Source organism: Nansenia antarctica (assembly GCF_963989245.1).
Source record: "Nansenia antarctica genome assembly, chromosome: 4".
Classification (NCBI taxonomy): domain Eukaryota; kingdom Metazoa; phylum Chordata; class Actinopteri; order Argentiniformes; family Microstomatidae; genus Nansenia; species Nansenia antarctica.
Window position 1 is genome coordinate 66,718,414 of NC_137689.1, and position 24,066 is coordinate 66,742,479.

At 48.2% G+C, this 24,066-nt stretch overlaps 1 protein-coding gene across 1 annotated transcript in view; it reads left to right on the forward strand.

Annotated features, from left to right (window-relative positions):
• wdr7 (WD repeat domain 7) overlaps window positions 1-24,066 on the forward strand; it is a gene marked incomplete at both ends in the record, with an annotated part of 172,749 nt that overhangs the window by 16,748 nt on the left and 131,935 nt on the right. Inside the window, 3 exons of the mRNA XM_080528470.1 lie at window positions 6,193-6,407; window positions 18,607-19,331; window positions 22,941-23,026. Of these exons, the coding sequence (XP_080384596.1) occupies window positions 6,193-6,407; window positions 18,607-19,331; window positions 22,941-23,026 (1,026 nt within the window). The remainder of the gene's footprint in view (window positions 1-6,192; window positions 6,408-18,606; window positions 19,332-22,940; window positions 23,027-24,066) is intronic.

Here is a 24,066-nt window from a genome sequence, read left to right on the forward strand (position 1 = left end):
ATATATACGAGGCAGCATGTTCAGCAGCGCAGCACTCTTAAAACATTAGAGAGATTTTAATCGTCCTGCCGTTGCAGTGGAAGTAGTGTAGCGATGGGTGGAGGGGGGCAGGGTGGGGAAGGTGGGGTGGGTGGGTGGGGGGTGGGGGTGGTGGGGAGGATGGGTGGGTGGGGTGGGGGGGGTGAGCACTTACCAAACATTTCCCTAAATGTTGAGTCTCTGCCTGTGACTGCATTAGCTGAGCACATTAGTGTGTTTACGCAAGCTCTTAAAGCTGGTTATGGCTGTTGTTGTGCTGAGTAGGACACTAGCCTCCTCCCAAGTCTGCGTGTGTGTGTCCGCTTGTGTGCGCGTGTGAATGCTCGTATGTGTGTGGGGATGCTTGTGTGTCTGTGTGCACACCCGCGCCTGTGTCTGTTGGGATAGACACAAAGAGGATGGATGGAGGGAGGGAGGGAGGGAGGGAAGGGAGGAGGAGGTAAGTAATGACCCCTGAGGTTTTTGCTCAAACCACTTGAAAGGAGCTACGAGGGAACGGACTGCTCTAACGGGTTCCATTTATAGACTCATTAGCCACGAGCAATATCTCCTCTCTGTGTCTCCCCCCTCCCCCCCTCTCTCTCCGCATCAGCTGTAATTGACAGAGTATAACTCTGCCCCCTCCAGGAGCAGAGAGAGAGAGATGAAGCAGCATTATCAACAGATACAGACCCTCGGGGGGGTCGCTGGGGTGCAGCAGCCATCTGGAAATGGGTTATTCAGAAATGGATTGTCTAGAAAATAGCTGCTCCTCTATCATGTTTGAGTAGGGAAACCGGCGGGGAAAACGTGTCAAGTTTCCCGTGGAAGATAGGAGAAGTTCTATATATTGGGCAATGTTCATGAGATGTCTTTCTTGAAGAAGACTCAGACCCAGGAAGTTTAGACAAGGAGGGACCCACCTTACACTGAGGAACAACACCAAACACCTTGTGTTAGCATTAGCATGCATGATAAATGTCCAGCCTTAACTCCATACATATGCCTATGGGTGATAGGGGGGTCGCGCTAGCTTGGTGCTAGGCTAGGCTAGGCTAAGCTAGGCCTGTGCTGTACCAGGCCAGGCCCAGAATGGGGCATCGAGGGAGAGATTGCAGAGATTGCAGTACTTTTCCACTACAATATACGGGACAAAAGATGGCGTACCACTGCACGGCCGAGGGGTTTGCAAGAATTGGCGCATTTATGCTATACATACACATGAGGGGGCCTGTGATTGGATGAATATGCGGGATAAGTATATTCATCCAGCCCAAAATACGTAACAGTTGGCATCCCTAGATTACAGGGTAGCACAGTGTGACATGATGACGTGTGTGTGTGTGTGTGTGTGTGTGTGAGTGGCGGAGTATGGAGGACCAAGTCTGTCAAAATTAACAATAAATATATAGATACATAAATGAATGTATGAACAAATAAATGAATGAATACACACAGTATAACAAAATACATTTCTATATTTATTTATTCTTTTCCACATTCATTCTTTGTTTTCCACATTGTTTTCCACATTCATTCTTTCTTTTCCACATTCATTCTTTCTTTTCCACATTCATTCTTTCTTTTCCACATTCATTCTTTCTTTTCCACATTCATTCTTTCTTTTCCACATTGTTTTCCACATTCATTCTTTCTTTTCCACATTCATTCTTTCTTTTCCACATTGTTTTCCACATTCATTCTTTCTTTTCCACATTCATTCTTTCTTTTCCACATTCATTCTTTCTTTTCCACATTGTTTTCCACATTCATTCTTTCTTTTCCACATTCATTCTTTCTTTTCCACATTCATTCTTTCTTTTCCACATTCATTCTTTCATTCTTTCTTTTCCACATTCATTCTTTCTTTTCCACATTTATTCTTTCTTTTCCACATTTATTCTTTCTTTTCCACTTTATCAGATCTGTATGCAAATATCTGGGGGCGTATCTTGCATGTTGTCCACGCCCCTACGCATTTTCATTGGTTGATGCCACGCGTGACGTGTGAAAGCAGCGACGCAGTTATCATCACAGACGGGTAGAGTCTATAGCCCCGTTCTCATACAGCCTGTTTCTCCCTATAATTTCCATGGAATCCCAAACTATGTCGACATCCCAAGCTATTCCCGTGTTGTCCCCTTTCACACATGTCGGCAATGGTCTATACTAGTCCATCAGCACTGTATGGGAGAATTTGGTGACAACCACAATACCAGTTGACTCAATTAGACATATACGCTCTGGGCTATGCGCGAGGCAAGACAGCTGAGAGTGTCTCCACTGCGTTTATATCACAAAATGTACATTTGATAAGTAAAAGTAAGCTAGCTAAGTAAGCAATCTAGCTGACTATGACTGGAAACGAAGTACTATCCAGTTAGAATTATAGAAGATCTAGTTGTGTTTTCCTGCTGGTCTCGCTGCCTGGGTTTGAACAGACTTGTGGTGACTAAAAATGGCTTTAAAAAATGCCTTTCCACCAAAGAATATATATATGCCATATATATGCGATATATCATACCTCCACTATGATTCATATGCCCTAACCCTTTTTAAAAAAACAAACATGCTATGATTGGAAATTAGAGTGTCTGCTCTTGGCTGAGAGCTTCATCACGTCACGCGCAGTATCAACCAATGAAAATGCGCAGGGGCGTGGACAACATGCAAGATACGCCCCTATGTTTGCATACATTACTGATAAAGCGAAAGACAATGTTGTTTTCACCTATCTATTCACGTAGATTAGTTTGTCTTTGTCATTGTCAGATGTGCATGCAAATATAGGGGCGTATCTTGGACGCACTCTACGCATTTTCATTGGTTGATACTGCGCGTGACGTGGTAAAGCCCTCAGCCAAGAGTACCTGAACATTTCATTACCATCTGGGTGGGCAAATTCTAGATGTGATTTTTTTATTCCTATACATCCCTAGATTATGTTTTGATATGATAGACCTTTTGGTTTGGCAGCTTATTAGTGGCCATATCTTGCTCCCTTTCGCATGATTCGCGCGTAGCTGTGCTGTGGTTGTGATAGAGACATGAGCCCTTTCATTTTTTTTATGCGCCCGAGTCTCCTAGACACGTAGAGACCAACCCCAAATCGATCAGAGATTCCTACGATGAGCTATGGTAACTTTCCCGCACCTACCCCCTACCGGTGAATGCCTACTTTTTGCAGTTTTCCGGAGGTAATATGCGGTAGGTGCGGGAGAGTTACCATAGCTCAGCGTAGGCAGCTCTGAACGACTCAGGATCTCTCAGGAGACCCAGGCGCATACAGTACATCTGGCTCATGTCTCTATCACAACCACAGTCCGAGCTACGCGCGACTCACGCGAAGGGGAGCAACATATTGATTGATTGATTGATTGATTGATTATACTTTAATGTCCCCGCTTCAAGTGCTACAGAGATGATACATACAACATACAGCAGGCAAAGTAAACAACAGGACAGCAGCAAACATTGAGTGACATTGGCAGCAGTTTCCACCTGGACATGGCATCATTTGGTATATAGTATATATATATATTGCACATAACCCTTCAAGTGGTGTTTTCGAATATTGCACATGGCCCTTCAAGTGGTGTCTAAGATAAAGTGCAGGTGCTGGTGGTCATGTCCTAATCATCGTTTCTGCTTGAGCGAATTGATTAGTTTAATGGAGAATGGGACAAATGATAGTTTTAAGAGCTTATTATTACATCTTGGCATGCGAAACCTTCTACCTAGGGGGAGAACTTCGTATTCTGTGGAGAGCGGATGTTGGGGGTCTGCGATGATCTTATTAGCCTTGTCCAGGACAGCTTTTTCATATAGTTTATTTAGGATCACATAGTCTCTTTCACCTACAATTTTCATGGCTGTTTTGTGAATGCTGACTAGTCTGTTTTTTTGTTGTACAGTTAAGTTGCCAAACCACACAATTATTCCATATCTGATTACACTTTCAACAATGGACTGATATAAAAAAGAAATTTTTGGTTGTCTAATTGCATACCTAAGTACTTATAAGAGGGCACCTGGATGATTATTTGGTCTTTGACGACCACAGGCTCATGGTCAGTTACCTGCCTTGGGTCTAACACAACCTCCTGAGTTTTGCTGAGGTTTAAGATGAGATGGTTGCTGTCGCACCATTTAGTGAATATGTTAATCTCACCATGGAGCACCGAGGGGTCTGTATCTTTAGCAAGGAGACTTAGAATTGCAGTGTCGTCAGCATATTGTATAATATGGTTGCTTGGGTGGTTACTTTTACAGTCGTTGGTGTATACTGAGAAGGGGGACAGAGATGGGGACAGAACGCAACCTTGGGGGACACCTGTACTGCAGTGTTTAGTCACTGACAGTGTTCCAGTGACTTTCACTTGCTGTTCTCTTTCTAACATGAAGGAATGGATCCATTTGATTAAAGTACTATTGACACCCATGTCTTTGAGCTTTCCTAAGAGCACGTGGGGTTGTACCGTATTAAAGGCGGAACTAAAATCAACAAACATAATTCGGGCATAGGCCTTTTTGTTCTCAAGGTGCTTGGATACAGAATGTGTGATATAGAGAATAGCATCCTCTGTGCTACGGTTCTGTTTATAGGCAAATTGTAAAACATCTAGCAGTGGATCAATGTGTTTTCTAAGCAGAGACAGTACATATCGTTCAAAACATTGGCAATAGCCTACAGTAAGAGGAGTATAGTAAGATTTGTATGTATTGTATGTGTTATTATCCATATTCTAAAGGCTTGCTTAGATTAGTTTTAGATTAGTTTTTACTGATTAGACTTTTCAACTTTGTCGCTTTTACCACGTCACGCGCGGTATCAACCAATGAAAATGCGTGGGGCATCAACCAATGAAAATGTGTGGGGCGAGGACAACATGCAAGACACGCCCCTATATTTGCATACAGATCTGATAATCGGAGAAAGAATGAAAGCATGAATGTGGAAAAGAAAGAATGAATGTGGAAAAGAATGTGGAAAAGAAAGAATGAATGTGGAAAACAATGTGGAAAAGAAAGAATGAATGTGGAAAAGAATGTGGAAAACAAAGAATGAAAGTGGAAAACAAAGAATGAATGCGTAAAAGAATAAATAAATATAGAAATGTATTTCGTTATACTGTGTGTATTCATTCATTTATTTGTTCATACATTCATTTATGTATCTATATATTTATTGTTAATTTTGACAGACTTGGTCCTCCATAGCGGAGCGTTGGATGGGGAATAGAGCGGCGGTGCCAGAGTCCCTCCATCACCGGGTGGGAGGGAGGGAAGGAGAGAGAGAGAGAGAGAGATTCAACCTCCGTAGCCCCTTTCTATGGACAGTTTAAAGTCCATTTGGAAAACTGCCACTCTTTTCACTCAATATTTGAGCGTAATCTCAAGATCTTCACAGTCCATAACTGTGCTAAATGATGATGTGTTTTTTTTCTGGGTTGCAGAGAGAAACAGAATAGGTACTGTAAAAGAAATGTAGAGTGTAGTATAGAAGAGAGAAAGAGAGAGAGAGATGGATGAGCTTAGGGCCGCAGAACTGGCCTGGCTTGTTGGCTGTTGGCTGTTCCCCCTGTAGAGCAGTGTTGCCATTGGCTGTTCCCCCTATAGAGCTGTGTTGCCATTGGCTGTTCCCCTGTAGAGCTGTGTTGCCATTGGCTGTTCCCCTGGCTGTGTATGCGGAGTGAATGTTCAGGGCAGCCATGACAAATGGAAATTATATCACTTGAATGAAGTCTCTTATGATCCATATTGTCTGTGTGGGTGTATGGGTTAATGATTATGTCAAGTAGGATATCACAGTCAAGGTCCTTCTATCAGAAGTCCAGTATATCATTCATGGTGCACAATGTAACAGATGTCTGTATGTCCATCCCTCCCCCTCCTCCCTCCATCCGTCCCTCCAACCATCCCTCCCTCCCACCAACCCCCTCCCCTGCCTCCATCCGTCCCTCCCTCCCTCCCCCTCCTACCTCCATCCCTCCTTCCCCCCCTCCTCCCTCCAACCCCCTCCCCTACCTCCATCCCTCCCTCCCTCCCCTACCTCCATCCCTCCCTCCCTCCATCCCCCTCCTCCCTCCATCCCCCTCCCCTCCATCCGCCTCCCCTCCCCCCAACCCCCTACCTCCATCCCTCATCCCCCTCCCCTCCCTCCCTCCCCCCCAGGTGCGTTGGACCGGTGTGTGATGGGCATCACGGCGGTGGAGATCCTGAACGCGTGTGACGAGGTGGTGCCGGCGGCCGTGGACGCCCTGAGCCACCCGGCGGTGAACCTGAAGCAGGCCATGACCCGCCGCAGCCTGGCCGCCCTCAAGAACATGGCCACCCACAAGCTCCAGACGCTCGCCACCAACCTGCTGGCCGCAGACAACGCAGACAAGGTAGGAACCAGGACACCACCCCCCCACCCCCATCCTCACCTGGCTATCACGCTGCGTTCGTGTGCTGCTGCTGAAATGCGAAATGCGACTGGGCCTTCCGAGGGCTTGGATGACGAGACAGGATATCTGGCTTTTTTACGAAATGTTCCGCTGTTTTCAAACGAAACTAAATGTTGTCCCGCTCTTCTTTATTGCTTTTTTTGTTTTAGTTTGTTGGTTTCCAAGTTTGCCGTCTCAGAGTTCACCAGTAGGGGGCACTATGCAAAAATCTCCGACGCTCGACATCAGCGTAAAGCTCCAGAAGAGTATTCCCGAGCAGCACGTGAACGCAGCATGAATGGGTGAAACCTTTAACTGGGTTTTCAAAGCAATATCTCATCATAAAGCAATAATCAAAGGGATGATGAATAGACTTTTACATGGCCCATGAATACAACGATGCAATGTGCATTGGGCCCCTTTTGACTAGATCTCAAGCCAAAGCTAGAAGCAATGAGCTAAGCTGCGCTAGGGGGTAATGGCTCTTTAATTGCTGTGTTAGCTGGAACTGGCTCAGTTTCAGCTCTTGATTTGCACTTTATCACCGGACGATTGCTTTTTCATGGCAACGCAACAGGTCCCCCGTACCGAGCCAATGGACATCCACAGCAGAAACACTCCAGTCATGCTTAATAGTGTTCCTTTCAGCTGGGGCCATTTGAGACAGAGAGAGAGAGGGGAAAGAGAGAGAGGGAGGGAGAGGCGGGGGGGGGGGGCGAGAAAGAGAAAGAAACCCGGAGAGACAGAGTGAGAGAGAGGAGTGAGAGAGAGATGGACAGAGCCAGAGAGAGAGAAAGAGAGAGAGCCAGAGAGAGATGGAGAGAGAGATAAAGAGAGAGATCTTTGTGGCAGAATGTTAACGGCACCATCAGCCTCCCTGAACTATGACAGCAACCCTCTGGGCTTTGGCTTTTGTGATGCGAGCGAACGCCTCGCCTACCTTAAAGGCAGCACTTAACAGCGGCCATCTCAGAAAAACCAGCCTGCCGCTTGAAAGGAAAGGCATAAAGGCTAGATTGCAGTGGAATGAACGGTGGGCAAATAGCAGGGGATAATCGCCGGATGAAAAATGCATGCCTTTCAGTCTCGTGGGTGGCGTTGGGGCGGCTGGGGGGGGGGGGGGGGGAGCAAGACGTCTGTCTGCGTGCCCAGCCTTGGCCTGCCATCTTAGACGACTGGAGGGAGGGAGGGACGGAGAGAGAGAGAGAGAGAGAGATAGATAGATATTCTTCCAGACAATTAGACAGGAGAGCTCCTTCCCCTCCTCCTCCTCCTCCTCCTCCTTTTCCTCCTCCGCCTTCCTAGGGTGTGATAACGCAGGGCCCCGGGCTCGGCTGGAGAGCCGGGCGGCGGCGGCGGTAGAGAAGTGTTGGAGGAGGCCTGCTGGGAGAAAGGGCTTAGTTAAAGTGGAGCCTCTTAGTGCTGCCGCCCGGGAGCTGGGGGGAGGAGGAGGAGGAGGAGGGAGGGAGGGAGGGAGGAGGCGGTGTTATGGGAGACCACTGGGGATGAGAGGTAATCCTCCTCTCCTCCTCTTCCTCTCACTCACCCGCTCCATCGCTTCACACCTCCCCTCTGAGCCTGCTGAGAGGGCTGTGGGGTCTCTCTCTCTCTAGGCACCTTCTAGAAACACAAACGCAGGACTGCTCAATACAACTGCACTAACAAACGTTTAGGATAGAGGGGTAGAGAGAGGTAGAGGCAGGGAGGGGTAGAGAGAGGGGTAGAGGGAGAGAGGTAAAGAGGTAAAGAGGTAGAAGGGTTGAGGCAGGGAGAGGTAGGGAGAGGGTTAGAGAGATAGAGGGGTAGAGGCAGGGAGAGGGGTAAAGATGTAGAGAGGTAGAGGAGGAGGAGTAGAAATAGAGAGGGGGAGAGGCAGGGAGAGGGGTAAAGAGGTAGAGGAGGAGGAGAGAGAGAGGGGGAGAGGCAGGGAGAGGGGTAAAGAGGTGGAGGAGGAGGAGAGCGAGAGAGAGAGAGGGGGGTGAAGAGGGAGAGAGATGTGTGTCAGTGAAGATAGAACAGAAGAAGCCTGTTCAGCCCTAGCAGAGCAGCACCTCCGTAGCTTCTACCTGGTGCATCTTCTTGGTGGACGTTTTAGAACCGTTAAGTCTCATCATGTGATTACCCTGCTGCTTCCTCCTCCTGCCACCAGATACCCAGAGTTTTTCCTCCCCCGTTTGTTAGCTTTATTATGGTTGATGATGAAAGACAAAGACATCGAGTCCATTTTTTTGGTTCTTCCTCCACTGTGTTTTTTCCCTTTATCTCCCTCTCGTCTTTCCACTGACCAGTGTGTGTGTGTGTGTGTGTGTGTGTGTGTGTGTGTGTGTGTGTGTGTGTCTGGCTCTGGCTCGTTAGGACTGAGGCAGCACACACAGAGAGAGTGTGTGAGGAAAAATGACCTTAAAGAAAAGCAGGGAAGAGGCAGCCGTGGCCTGTGTGTAGGCCCTGAACAAAGACAAGAGTCTGCTGCCCTATGTGAAGGAACATAGACACACACACACACACACACACACACACACACACATAACAACTGTACACAAACACACACACCACCAGTGTGCTGCTGGACTGTTGACCTTTTCCTTGTCTCCTGCCGAGCTCCCTGGCACTAATTAGTCGGGTACTCTGGCCTGTGTAGCCACCTTCACTGACCAACACACACACACACACACACACACACACACACACACACACACACACACACACACACACACACACACACACACACACACACACACACACACACACACACACACACACACACACACACACACACACACACACACACACACACACACACACACACACACACACACACACACACACACACACACACACACACACACACACACACACACACACACACACACACACACACACACACACACACACACACACACACACACACACACACACACACACACACACACACACACACACACACACACACACACACACACACACACACACACACACACACACACACACCCTGTCCAGTGCTGTCTCATTGTTGCTAAGAAAAGGCTAGGCCACTTAGAGACTCTGGCTTTAATCCAATACACACCCTTCATCTACACGCAATGGCCAGAAGTTGTACGCTGGGGAAGGTAAGGGAGGGGTTGTTTAAGCAATAATGCCCAATTATCATCAGTATTATCACAGGAAGGGGGTGTTGTATGGTAAATGGATGGTAAATGAACTGCATCTTTTCCCAAAGCGCTTTACAACGGCCTCTCATTCACCCATTCACACACACACACACACATTCACAGACCAATGGCAGCAAGCTAACATGCAAGGTCCTGGCCCGCTCATTGGGAGCAATTTGGGGTTCAATGTATGGACCAAGGCGTCTAATGATTGCAAGATCGGCAGATCGGTGGTTCGAACCCCGGCTGGCCACATGACGAGGTGTCCTTGGGCAAGACACTGAACCCCAAATTGCTCCCAATGAGCGGGCCGGCGCCTTGCATGATAGCTTGCCGTCATCGTTGTGTGAATGGGTGAATGAGAGGCCGTTGTAAAGTGCTTTGGAATAAGGTGCTATATAAGTCAGTCCATTTATTATAGCTTTTACACAACGGTTACACAACACACAAGAAAAGTAAAAAAGTATTCATTTCATGGTAGATTGTGGTAGTTTCTGCCCTGCGCAGAGAAACATACTTTCCCCGAACTACAAACATTGTCAAGGGAACGTGATCCCCTGAATAGGTAGGAATCTCAATCTAAGAGATGATTTTAACTCCTGGCCAATCACAACGCTTCATCGTCCCAGTTGTATAAGATGGCCGCTGCTGGCCCGTGGTGGTGGAGGATGCTCTTGTCTTCACTCAGATGACGAAGCCACGCGTAGTTTACGGCTGTATTCGTTTTAAGAGTAGGAGCTGACCAAGGATCAGGTCGGCCATCTGTCCATAGGGTCTCATTCATTATTCATTAAAAGTCAAAACTGATCCTGAATCAGCACTCCTACTCTGAGATGGTTTTGTGAATACAGATCTTGTCCGAAGCACAGAGGCTCTCTCTTCTTTTACGGTGGCTACACTTATCTGGACTCCAACCCCCTCCCTCCCTCCTTCTTTCCTTCCTTCCCTCCCTCCCTCCCTCCCTCCCTCCTTCCTTCCTTCCCTCCCTCCCTCCCTCCCTCCTTCTTTCCTTCCTTCCCTCCCTCCCTCCCTCCTTCTTTCCTTCCCTCCCTCCCTCCCTCCTTCTTTCCCTCCCTCCCTCCCTCCTTCCACAGTGGACATCATACTGCGACATGCTGTGATGTGTTGTTATTGTCGTATTTTTCCACTTTTTTTCCACCCTGTTTCCTGAAACGACCAATAATGATACCTGTCTCTTCGATAAAGAGCAGCAATTTGTGTGTGTGTGTGTGTGTGTGTGTGTGTGCGCGCGTGTGTGTGTGTGTGCGTGTGTGTGTCCCTCGCAACTCCCCACACCATAAGTGTCTCAACTATGGTCAAATGGTCCGGGCGAAATCGAAAAAGGGGCCCCCCTCTCACCCTCCGCCCTCCTCTCTCCTCTCCTCTCCTCCTCTCTCCTCTCCTCTCACCCTCCTCTCACCTCTCCTCCGCCCTCTGTGTCTTTTGTCTAAATGTCCCATCACTCCCTACTCTCTGACAGCGTAATTCTGCACCCGGGGGCCGTCCTCCTGATATCTCCTGTCAAAACGCTCTATTATTCCCCCATACACACACACACACACACACACACACACACACACACACAGAAGCATTCCCCCCGCTCGTGACCAGAGGGCCTTAGATGCTTGGTGGCCACACACTGGGGGTAATGATAGATAAATGTCCGCTGAAAAGCCTCGCAATCAACCTGGCCTCTCCTCTCCACTTTGGTCCCTACCATTACACCTGACAAAACCACACTATTCTTTGGCTGCTGTGGGGGGGCGTGAGGGGGGGGGGGGGAGCTGTGTGTGTGTGTTTGTGTGTTTGCGCGTGCGTGTCTGTGTGGGCAGGGGGGGGTATGGAGTGAGAAATAGTGTTTGTACGTCTCTATGCGTGTGTCGGGGGGGGGGGGGGGGGGTTGTACTGTACATATGTGTGTGTACATATGTGTGCTTTTGTGTATGTGTTTGACGGGTGTTGTGTGCGTGTCCTTGTGACTGAGTGCTGACCTTATGGATCTCCCTGTGTGTAAGAGAGAGAGAGAGAGAGAGAGAGAGAGAGAGTGTGTATGTGTGTGTGTGTGTGTGTGTGTGTGTGCGCGTGCGTGTGGATGTTTGCATGTTTGTTGTTGCAGCGAGGACGGTTGGTAACAGAGTAGCTCTTGAGGCGTATTGATTTTGTAATGGCTCCCTGAATGCTCTTAGTCAAGGTTCAACAAAGTTTTCACAGAGCTTATTTTTCTAACTGGGCGGCTGTTAACACTGCCATTAGCTACAGCACCAAGGAGAAGTGTGTGTGGTAGCGTAGCGCGGTGGGGGGGCTAGGTGAATTGCTTTTACTGTCATATACTGACACAATATGTGTGTGTGTGTGTGTGTGTGTGTGTGTGTGTGTGTGTGTGTGTGTATATGGACTGTCTATACACACACACACACACACACACACACAGAGAGCACATCTCAGCACACCATAGCACAACTCACAATGGAGACACACTGCTTGCCTCCGGTACTGTATTTGCTCCAGTGATTTCATTAACAGGACATGAAGCTTTCCCACGTTTCACAGAGCGACCCTGCATCATTCTGATTCATTCTGACTCTCCTGTCTACCTCACTCACAGTTCCTATATATATATATGCACTTCTGTCAGATAATGCACCACTTCTCCAAGAAAATGTTATATCATTCCACACAGAACTCCAAAAATGGACCGGACAAAATGATTGGCACCTTTTTAAAATTGTAACAAATAATTGTATTTCAAGCATGTAATACTCCTTTAATTTGTATTTAAACTCACCTCTGGTGCCGGCAATATAGGAATCACTTGCAACCATTTAAAATGGAGAAGGCTTGACTCAACCTTTTCTGTCTGTGTGTACCACACTGAGCGAGAAAGAAGAGCAAAGAATTGTCTGAGGATTTGAGAACCGAAATTGAGAACCGAAACGAACGGACAATCTCAAGGCTAGGCAAGTCCATCTCCGGAGATCTTAATGTTCCTGTGTCCACTGTGCGCAACTTCATCAAGACGTTTACAGCCCATCTCACTGTAGCTAACCTCCCGGGATGTGGACGGAAGAGACTGTGGCAGCTCGCACTATCCGTCGCCATCTGAATGAAATGGGACGCTATGGTAGGAGACCCAGGAGGACCCCACTGCTGACACAGAGACATCAAAAAGCCAGACTGGAGTTTGCCAAAACTTACCTGGAGAAACCAAACTCATACTGGGAGAACGTCCTGTGGACAAAGGACCCCAAAATAGAGGTGAAGCACATCATTGTACAGAAGTTCTGAAGTGGCCAGCAATGAGTCCAGATATATCCCATAATTCCCATAGAACACCTGTGGAGGGATCTCAAAACAGCAGTTGAGAGAAGACACCCTTCAAATGTGAGAAACCTGGAGCAGTTGGCAAAAGAAGATTGGTCCAAAATGTCAGTAGAGATGTGTCAGAAACTCATTCATGGTTACAGGAAGCTATTGATTTCACTTCTTTTTTTCAAAGGGTGTGCTACCAAATATTAAGTTGAGGATGCCAATAGTTTTGTCCAGTGCATTTTTTTGAGTTTTGTGTGGAATGGTATCAGATTTGGCTTTTTTTCTCAAAATAAATACATGTCTTGCAGAAGCGGGGCATTATCTGACAGAAGTGCAGGGGTGCCAATATTTTTGGACATGACTGTATATAAACTCACTGAACATTTTATTAGGAACTCCAAGCTGGTGGTGGTGGTGTGCGGAGTGTTTTCTTGGCACACTTTGGGCTGGTTAATACCAATCAATCATTGCTTGAATGCCACAGCCTATTTTAGTATTGTTACTGACTTGCATCCCTTCATTTGTCACAAAGCAAATGTCGTCTCAAACCGGTTTCATGAACATGACAATGAGTTCAGTGTTCTTCAGTGACCGTCCCAGTCACCTGCTCTGAATCCAATAGAACACCTTTGGGATGTGGTGGAACGGGAGGTTCACAGCTTGAAATCTGCAAGAATTGCGTGATGCAATCATGTCATCATGGACCAGAATCTCAAAGGAATGTTTCCAACATCTTGTGGAATCGATGCCATGAAGAATTTAGGTTTTGAGAGCAAAGGGAGGCCCTACCCAGTATTATACCCCATAGGAGGGGTATTATAGTGTTCCTAATAAAGTGTCCGGTGTGTGTGTGTGTGCGTGTACTGTATGCACTCTATGCACTGTATGCGTGTGAGAAGCTACAAAAACAGCCATCCGCTTCACCCTTTTCCCTTTCAACCCAGTTTCACCATCGTCGGTTAAAATAAAATGCACATTCCATTAGCATCCGTGATGCGTATGTCTGGGTATGTCTTCTTGAAGTTATTGATGGCGTGTGAATAGCCACTCTCTCCCTGCATCTGTCCTCCCCTGACTGGTGGACTTCACTGGCCTCCGCCGGAGGGGCCCTGCGGGACAATGACCTTTTAACAGCAGCGGATCTTTGTTTACAGCCCAAGAGCCCTTCTTCTCTTCTTCCTCCACTTCTCTCCTCCCTCCCTCCCGCCCTCCCTCCCTCTCCCTCAAGTCAAGGAGGAGGTTTGATTCTATTCATCCCTTCAGCTCGCCTCCGGACAGTGCATCGCTAACTAGCTAGCCGCCATGAAGCAACGTGGAAGGGGAATCTGCTTTTTTTGCTGGATCACATCTTTTGTTAAACCTGACCTGATATTTAACGGTCCTAGTATAGAGTTGTTTTTCTTATAATGACTGATGTATAGATGATTCACTTACTTAAGACCAATGTACTTAGTTGTAAGTCGCTTTGGATAAAGGCATCTGATAAATGCCAAAAAACTTTGTATATGGTGTCCATGGCTCACAATGGCGCATTATAAATAAAAATTAACATTAACATTAACATCACACATAATTTGGTTATTGGGAACATTAGAACTCATAAAAATAAATAGGGGATATAGCCTAGACAAGAAGATTAGAGAAAGAAGATAATATATGCCATTTATTTGAATATTTAATCCAAAACGACTTGCATCGCAGTCAGTCCATACATTTTTCAGTGAGAAATCGATCCTCAGTGTTCTCAGCACCATGCTGAGCCACAGAGGACCACAGTGCTAAGACACTAACCACTAGACAGAATGCGAGCACACTGCCTTAAAATGAAGATGTATAGGTGGTCCTCTCCTCCTCCTCCTCCTCCTCCTCCTCCTCCTCCTCCACAAGTCTTGTTCACGCGAACCAGATAAATAGTATTGACATTCTATTGACTTTTTTTGTTTTGTTGATATTATATGTTTTTAGGGCATTTTCAGTTTTTATTGGGATAGAGACAGAAGAGATTGACAGGAAGGATGGGTACGAGAGAGGAGGGATGACGTGCAGGACGTGCAGGACGTGCATGTTGACGTCCGGAATTGAACCAGTGACCCAGTGATTACATGGCGATTACAGTGTGCTACGCAACCACGGGTAACCTCTAGTGACATTTCTATGACTAGAACCCTGGTCACTGGGTTGCTATGCACACTCTCACCCTGAAATAGGGGGACTATGCATAAAAAGTGGTGTTATTTCTGAATGATGAAACCACTATGTACACAAATACCATCGAATAAGAGCTGAGAATCTCTACTTTAACCTCATAGTAATTGTTAGATTTGAAACCCAAACTTTTGGCACCTAGAGCTGAAAGACTGAGAAATGCTTCACTGTCCCATTACTGACGAAGGGTTAGGGTTAGGGTACTGTAGTCATTGGGGAGGGCAGTGTGACTGAAGTACAAGTCATATATGACATGAATGCGCTAATCCCAGCCTTCTCAAACTGGTGGAGCGACCCTCTGGTGTGAGTGTTGTTCTGTGTCCCGTGTCTGTCTCTCTGTGTGTCCACTGGGGCTTGAGAGTAGGCCCAGATGTTGGAGGTCCACCTGATAACCCCCCCCCACACACACACACACACACACACACGCGCGCGCTACCAGCAGCACAGAACCACCATCCCCCATCCCACCCTCCCAAATCTCTCCCATCTTTGTCACGTCCCTCCCCCCATCTCTCCCCTTCCCTTCGCTCTGACATAATTTTGACATTCAGTTCTGGTATTTGATAGTGTGACAGTGTGTGATTGGGTGAGCCCTACTGTGTGTGTGTGTGTGTGTGTATGTATGGTATATGGTGTGGTGTGTGTGTGTGTGTGTGTGTGTGTTTCTCTCTCATTAACCAAGGGGTTTGAAGCTACGGGGTCAAATGCACAGAGGGCAGAGAGAGAGAGTGTGGACGTGTGTGTGTGCGTGTGTGTTTGGGGGGTGAGCGAGACAGAGAGGTTCTCCCCTGAAGCTTGGGCTATGATAGAATGGGGGGAGGGGTAGCTCCTCTACCCCCTCATCTGGCCCTGACCGCTGCCTTGGGGTCAGAGGTCATTCTACCAGAGTCCATCTGCAGCCTAGTTGTGTCCTGGGAAAGGGGGAGGGAAGGAAGGGTCTCTCTTTGTCTCCTGGCTGTAACAGCCAATGGCCTGTAGAGGGCAGTCTGTCTCCACCGACCGCCAGCCTCCCTGGCCGCCTCCACACGTCTCTCACTGGGGCTTCAGAAAGAAAAGGCCTCATTAGGCGTTGCTGATCAGACCGCATCACTGCTATGGGATGTCTGGATATTTTGAAGCCATATCCACATTTAGCTAGAGACAGACCAGGGGACACTGTGTGTGTGTGTGTGTGTGTGTGTGTGTGTGTGTGTGTGTGTTTTGTGGAGGGGTGTGTGTGTGTGTGTGTGTGTGTGTGGTTTGTGGAGGGGGGTGTGTGTGTGTGTGTGTGTGTGTGTGTGTGTGTGTTTTGTGGAGGGGGGTGTGTGTGTGTGTGTGTGTGCGCGCTCTCTCGCACATGTCGCAGGTGCAGGTGCAGTGGCTCACCATCAGTCAGGACACTCAAAGGCTAATTACTGTGCAGGCACGAGCTATAGCTTCCACCGCCGCTGTGGCCTCCCCCCCACCTCTCTCTCTCTCCCCCCCACCTCTCTCTTTCTCCCCCCACCTCTCTCTCCCCCTCTGTCTTACTCTCTCCCCCCCCCACCTCTCTCTCCCCCTCTGTCTTACTCTCTCTCCCCCCCACCTCTCTCTCCCCCTCTGTCTTACTCTCTCTCCCCCCCCACCTCTCTCTCCCCCTCTGTCTTACTCTCTCTCCCCCCACCTCTCTCTCCCCCTCTGTCTTACTCTGTCTCTCCTCCCCACCTCTCTCTGTCTTACTCTCTCTCCCCCCCCACCTCTCTCTCCCCCTCTGTCTTACTCTCTCCCCCCCACCTCTCTCTGTCTTACTCTCTTACTCCCCCCCTTCCCCACCTCTTTCTCTCTCCCTCTCTCCCAGATCTTCTATAATAGTACCAATGTTAGAGGTGTGCGTCTGTGTCTGTGTGTCTGTGTGTGAGAGCTTGGCTTTAGCCTCCCCAGCTGAGAAAAGTTCCGGCGATACACACACACACACACACACACACACACACACACACACACACACACACACAGACAGACAGACAGAGAGACCCACACTCGCGTCTCACGGCTCGTTATCGAGTGTGACTCGGAGCCTGGAGAAGCAGACATCTGTCGAACAATTGAGCGCAGCGCACGCTCTGTGGCTTTGATTCGCCTTTCCCTCATCAAACGGACAGTAAAACCGATTCCACCTCGAGACAAAGGAGCAGGGTCCCCCCCCCCCCACACACACACACACACGCACACACACACACGCGCCACTCGCTTCGCTTCCTCTGGAACTACGTGTTAGGAGTCATCCCTGTCGCCAAAAAGTCAGGGGTCTGCCCACACACACCTGCTCCGTAGTTTTGCTCTGCGCACGTGCACACACACACACACTTTTCACAATTTTACAAAGTGTGTGTAAATTAGGCCCTCCATCCCATCACACCACAGATGGTGATTGGTGTCTTTTGAGGATCTGTGACTGGGCTGTGTCTCTGTGTCTCTCTGTCGGCTGTGTGTTTCCTGCCCTGTGGTAACCCTGCGTCCTGCAGTCAGAGGAGTGAGGCTTCAGCCTGGAGGCCGTTTGGTTTGGCCTGGCCCCCTCCCTCCCTCCCTCCGTCCCATCTTGTCCTGTCCCCCTCTCCTCTCCTCCTCTCCTTTCCCCCCCCCCCCTCTCCTTCTCTCCAAGCCAGGCTCCTTTGCCTATAGCTGTGATCAGTGAGGCACACACTCTCTGCCCATTGAAGCCGCTTAACTGCCATTGAGCACTTTGACAATGCTGACCCTGGGTGTGCTAATTGTCAGCGATAGACGTTACTGCGATGCCTATTGAACGCCCAGGGAGCAGATGCAAGGCAGGAAGGGGGTTGGGGGTGTGTGTGTGTGTGTGTTTTTGTGTGTGTTTTTGTGTGTGTGTGTTTGTGTGTGTGTGTGTGTGTGTGTGTGTGTGTGTGTTTGTGTTTGTGTGTGTTAAGGGGCCTCACTAGCCTCCCTCCACTTCTTCCTATTCTTCTTCTTCTTCTTCTTCTTTTCCTTCTTCTTATTCCTCTTCTTCTTATTCCTCTTCTTCTACTTCATCTTCTTCCTCCTCCTCCAAGAAAACTAGAAAGAACAAAACTGTGCTCTGGGCACAGTCACTGCCAAGAAAACCATTTCTAAGTAGACAAACATCCTAAACAATGCAAAGTACGTTGTGCCGGTGTCTTGGTGATTGGATTACAATTGAGTTGTGATAGATTAGCATGTTTGCAAATGAACAGTTGAATGAATGGTTTTGAAAACAAAATTAGTCACCGGTGAAAGCTCGGGGGTAGAGGCTTTAGTGGAGAAATAGTTCGGTGAGTCATGAGAAGTTTAACCCAGATGGATAGGTGAGACAGAGGAAGTTCTATTTCAAAAGCCCATATGAATGTATTTCAGAGACCTACATCACAGAATGGATCGATATTACAATTCTTCTTTTATCTATTTGTCTGCTACCTTTTATTTAATCAAGTCGGTTACTGAGAACATGTGTTATTATAGAACGCGCGTCGTTAACCCTTCCCATGCTTGTTCTGGTCTTCCAGGGGAACCTTCCCAAGTACTCCCACAACTCCCTGGTGGTCCAGTCCATGAAGACCAACCTGACGGACCCCGACATGCACGTGCTCTTCTTCGACGTGGAGGCGGTGATCATCCAGCTGCTGACGGAGGAGGCGCAGCGGCCCAGCCCCACCCTCGTCTCCCCCGAGAGCCTGCAGAAGAGCCAGGGCGCCGCCGACAAGGGCGGCTCCTTCCTGGCCAACAAGATCTTCAAGCAGGTCAAGGAGACCATGAAGGAGACCATCAAGGAGCACCTCCTGGACGAGGACGAGGAGGAGGAGGAGGAGATGAGGCGGCGCGAGGAGAAGTCCAAGAGCCTGAGCCTGCTGGAGTACAACCTCACCATGGACACGGCCAAGCTGTTCATGTCCTGCCTTCACGCCTGGGGCCTGAACGGCCCCCTGGACGAGGTGTGTCTGAGCCGGCTGGGCATGCTCAAGCCCCACTGCCCCATCTCCTTCGGCCTGATCTCGCGCGGCGGTCACATGTCGCTGATGCTGCCCACCTTCAAGGAGTCCCTGCTGAGGCAGATGGCGCTGGCCACGGGCAGGAAGCTGTCACTGTCGGAGATCGTGGGCAAAGGGACGTACGGCGTGTCCCGGGCCGTCACCACGCAGCACCTGCTGTCCGTCATCTCCCTGGCCAACACGCTGATGGGCATGACCAACGCCACCTTCATGGGCGAGCACATGAAGAAGGCACCCGTCCGGTATGTCTGCCTTTGGCGCACACAGGCACACACACACACAGGCACACACGCACACAGGCACACACGCACACAGGCACACACGCACACACGCACGCACACACACACACACAGACACACACACACACACGGGCACACGCACACACACAAGCACACACACACACACACACAGGCACACACACACACAGGCACACACACACAGGCACACAGACACACACACACACACACAGGCACATAGACACACACACACACAGGCACACACAGGCACACACACACACACACACACACAAACACACTCTTAACTGCTAAATTACAGATTCCACCTGCAAGACAACCCCAAACAACAAAACAAACCCCGACAAACCACAGACGTCTGTTGAACTCTATAGGAAGGTATCCATTATTGAGAGCAGGCTGGGGTGTGCTTTGATGAAGGACTATGAATAATGGCTGAATCCTCTCTGTCTTTAGCCTGGTGTGTTGTTTACCTGTCCCCTCCGAGGCCTAGAGGCTAAAGCTGTGTGTGTGTGTGTGTGTGTGTGTGTGTGTGTATGGTGTGTGTGTGTGTGTGTGTGGTGTGTGTGTGTGTGTGTGTGTGTGTGTGGAGGTCCGCCCACTGGCGCCCAGGACAAACGATCCACCATGGGCTAGCTACTAATAAAGCAGGCAGGGGACTGAGCCTCTATCAGCCCCTGAACCCTGCCTCCAGAGGCCCCATGGTCTCAGGCCTGCTGTGAAAACCTTACCCCAGCTAGGAGTGACTGGGGCTGGGGCCTGATTGCACCATAGGCTGGGCGTCTGGCTGTAGTATTGAGCTGTTGTCCAGTCCAGCTATTTGCACAGAGCAGTAGAGTAAGAGAGGATGTGGAGAGAGGGAGAGAGAGAGGGAGAGGGAGAGGGAGAGGGAGAGGGAGAGGGAGAGGGAGAGGGAGAGGGAGGGAGAGAGAGAGAGAGGGAGAGGGAGAGGGAGAGGGAGGGAGAGAGAGAGAGAGAGAGGGAGAGAGGGAGAGAGAGAGAGAGAGAGAGAGAGAGAGAGAGAGAGAGAGAGAGAGAGAGAGAGAGAGAGAGAGAGAGAGAGAGAGAGAGAGAGAGAGAGAGAGAGAGAGAGAGAGAGAGAGAGAGAGAGAGAGAGAGAGAGAGAGCGCAAGAGAGAGCAAGCAAGCGAGATTGTTTGGGCTTCTCCCTCCCATTGGGGCGTTGAATGATTTAGCGTTGGGCACTAGCAGTGAAATGCCAGTGGATGACAATTTCATGAAGTCTGTCGATGGCGCTCTTTGTTGTGTACGATGCTCTTAGATAAAACAGGTACGGAAGGAAGGAAGGATGGAGAGAGACTGATAGAGGTCAATCAAAAATCGCCCCCCCCTCCAACAGTATACACGATAACACAAAGCTCCAAGCTAGTGGTCAATATTTCAAGATGCTTTTTTCCCCCTCCTTCTTCATGCGGCCATCTTAGATTTATGACGCTTGTCTAGTTGTCTTCCCTGCTCATTTCAAAGGAGAGCTTCCAGAACTTTCAGGTTGACTCCACCGGTCCACGGAACGAGGCCTTTTAATAGAATGCATTAACCCCTAATGCTTTTAAACAAAGGCCTGCCCATATAAAAAGAGTAGCTGACATATATTACTTTTAGTTAATGAACTCCGCCTGTGTTTTCCACACATCTTTTAACAGCTCAGCTTTTTCATGCACTCTCTCCAGCCTGTTAGATGGGCTAGTCCTTTCCTCCCTCTTTTTTTTTTTTTTTTTTGCAGCGTATCAAGTGGTTAAATAGAAGAAGACTCTGTTAAAGAGGGGAGTGCATTTCCCTCCGCCTGCCCTCTGTGATAAACAGAGGATGGGCCCTAAATGAAATCAATTGGCGGAGAGAGGTATTGTGCAGCTCTCTCCCCGCGATGCCTCCAACAGCCCCTTTATACACATCAGAACAATGGAAGCCAGATCGCCAGAAGGCTTTCTATCCAGGCTCCCCAAATAGCTGAATAAATGTGTCCATTCGCCGGGTGATGAATAGGAATCTAGTCCCCACAGCCGTAGTGGTCAGAGATAGGATGCTCCCTTTCCTTGTCTGGTCCCCGGGCCCCGGCTGCTGTGCTGTACTGTGCTGTGCAGCCTGTGTGGCCGAACACAGAAGACCCACGGGCGGGAGGGAAACGAATAGGATTCATTGACCAATTGACCGTTGAATGAATCTGGAACTAAAAACAGACTTGAATAGAACTGTATTTGTCCACCTGTTACAATATTGATACATCCTTTTTTTTTTTTAATGACTGACTCGGAATGAAATGGAGCAGAATAGGCGAGAGAAGTGTATGTGTTGATCTGGTACTGCATTCGCCTTCGGCGCCGCTGTCAGGGTGCTTTTGAAAGCTAGTGTAACAAACGTTGTTAGCCCGTCTGGTTTTGGGAGGTATTTGAAATGCTTTCAGTTTGAGTTACTTTTGCGTTTCTTTGAGTCTGCCTGGAGTCCCAGATGGGTGGGATCTTTTTTCTTTTTTTCCCCTTTTTTTCTCCTATTCCATTGGTTCTGTTGTACCAGGCGAACTCAATCAAGCACAGATAAGGACTCGAAATGATTCCGAAGACTATATTTTGAACCCAGGTCTGGTCTGGTGCTTGGAATGAGAGGTCACCTCATCCTGCTCACAATCCCTCCCCTCCCCAGGGTCTTAACACTAGCTCTCCCTTGCTCTCTCCAACTGCACTTTAACATTTACTAAAAGGCCAGAGACTTGGCCCAAACATTTGCAAACTTCTCAGTAACTTTCCTCCATCCCCTGAGGAAACAAGTTAGCAGAGAAACGGTTGAAAAAGTTTTCTTCTCAATCCTAGTTTTACAGCGTCACAGGCGATAATTGCTGCCCGTTAGCTCCCAGCCTACGTGCTAGCCTACTTTTAGCCAGGTTTAACGAGAAGCGGCCTTCATTAGTCTGAATGCTACAGGTGCAGCTAGCCGAGTGGAACGGGGGCCAAGGCCGGGGCTTTTCAAAGGGGATGCTGTGAGCTGTAACGATCACAGGGGAGAGGGACTCAGAGAACCTGTTAGCACATTAGCCCCAAATCACCAGGGTTCAAACCCAGCTGAACTCAGCCAGGGAAGGGAGGGGGGGGGGGGGGGGGTGTGTGAGTGACTGTGGGAAGACTTGCAGGTGTACCGGCGGTAATTACAAGGTTTGAAAAGGAAAGGAAAGACTCCTTCATTTCACCTTCTATCAAACAATAGATTAACTAAAAGATAGAACTAGTGGGGTAGAGAGTCTCAGTGTACACTTCAAACCTGCAGCCACGATATAGGGACTATATGCATATAGGGGATTATTTGTTTTTTTGTATCTGGAAAAAGTTTGTATAGTTTGAAAAAAATTACTTGGCAGTGACTGTTTTTGTTTCTTTCTCTTTCTCTCGCTCACAAGTGCACACACGCACACGCATGCACAAACACACACACGCACACACACACACACACACACACACACACACACACACACACACACACACACACACAATCTCTGCTTGTTTGTGTGCAACACGGACACAGAATTTCAAGCGTGGAGATAGATGGGGCTTCGCCGCTAAATATTTTATGCTGTCTTTGTGTTCCGCAGGCCTCCAAGACCGGGCACCCCCGAGACTCCCAAAAAGACATCCCCCCAGGTCTCCAGCCCGGCCGTGCAGGGGCAGATCAAACAAGGTAACTACAAAGGGCCGTTTTCACTCAGGGGCGTGCAGGGGGGAAAAAAGCAGTGATGTTGCGGGCGCTGCTGGTAGACATGAGAGGTCCTCCTCCCAGCCTGTCAATGCCAGAGCCCTCACACCCCACAGGAGCTAGCCTGGCTAGCCTCACCTAGTGGGGCTGCAGAGCCCTGGGTGGAGTGGATAACCCCAGCCTGGCCTGTTTAGCCTCCATGTCTGGGCTTTAGAATAGCTCACTGTAGCCTGTAGTCTCTCACCCTGCCCCAGTCCTTTAGTTGGGACTCACACATGTATGTAGGGGTGGACAGTATAGATGGATATCATTTATATACAATGCCCTGCAAATGTATTCAGACATTTTTTTGTTGCCCGAGTGCCTGGAACAAAACTTGATTTTTCCTCCACTGATTTACACAGCCTAATGGACACACTCAAAGTGAAATAACAATTCTACAACATTTCATTAACTGATTATACGTGGAAAACACAGAACCAGTTTGCAGAAGTATTCAGACCCCTGTGGCTCTCTTAAATGAATACAAAATAATTCAAATGCAACATATTCTACTTTTCTAATTACTTAAGTTGAATTGACTCCACCTGAGATGTGATTTTGGAATTATTATCTTCTTAATTCCAGGCTCTCTGGCAACAAAATCTGAACATTTTTTAAGGGTCTGAATACCTTTGCAGGGCACTGTATATCAGTATATTCTTTTGTAATTTGTATGTTAATCTAACAGTAATTAAGCGTATATACAGAAATATAAATAACCAATAATAATCAATGCCATCACAGAAACATAACGTTTAGTTGATATTGATATTATATTATTATTATATGGGTCATTCCATAAATAAGAGTGCCAATGAGGATCTCTTGTTGTGGACATCTTTTGGAGTCCACTTAACATGTCAGTGATAATGGAAAGAAATTTTATTGGTTTTAATTGCATAAATGTATAAAGGGGAAACATAGAAACATCCAAGAACACTTATTAATTGATTTGGAAACCTGCTTAATGTTTTCTTATGCTA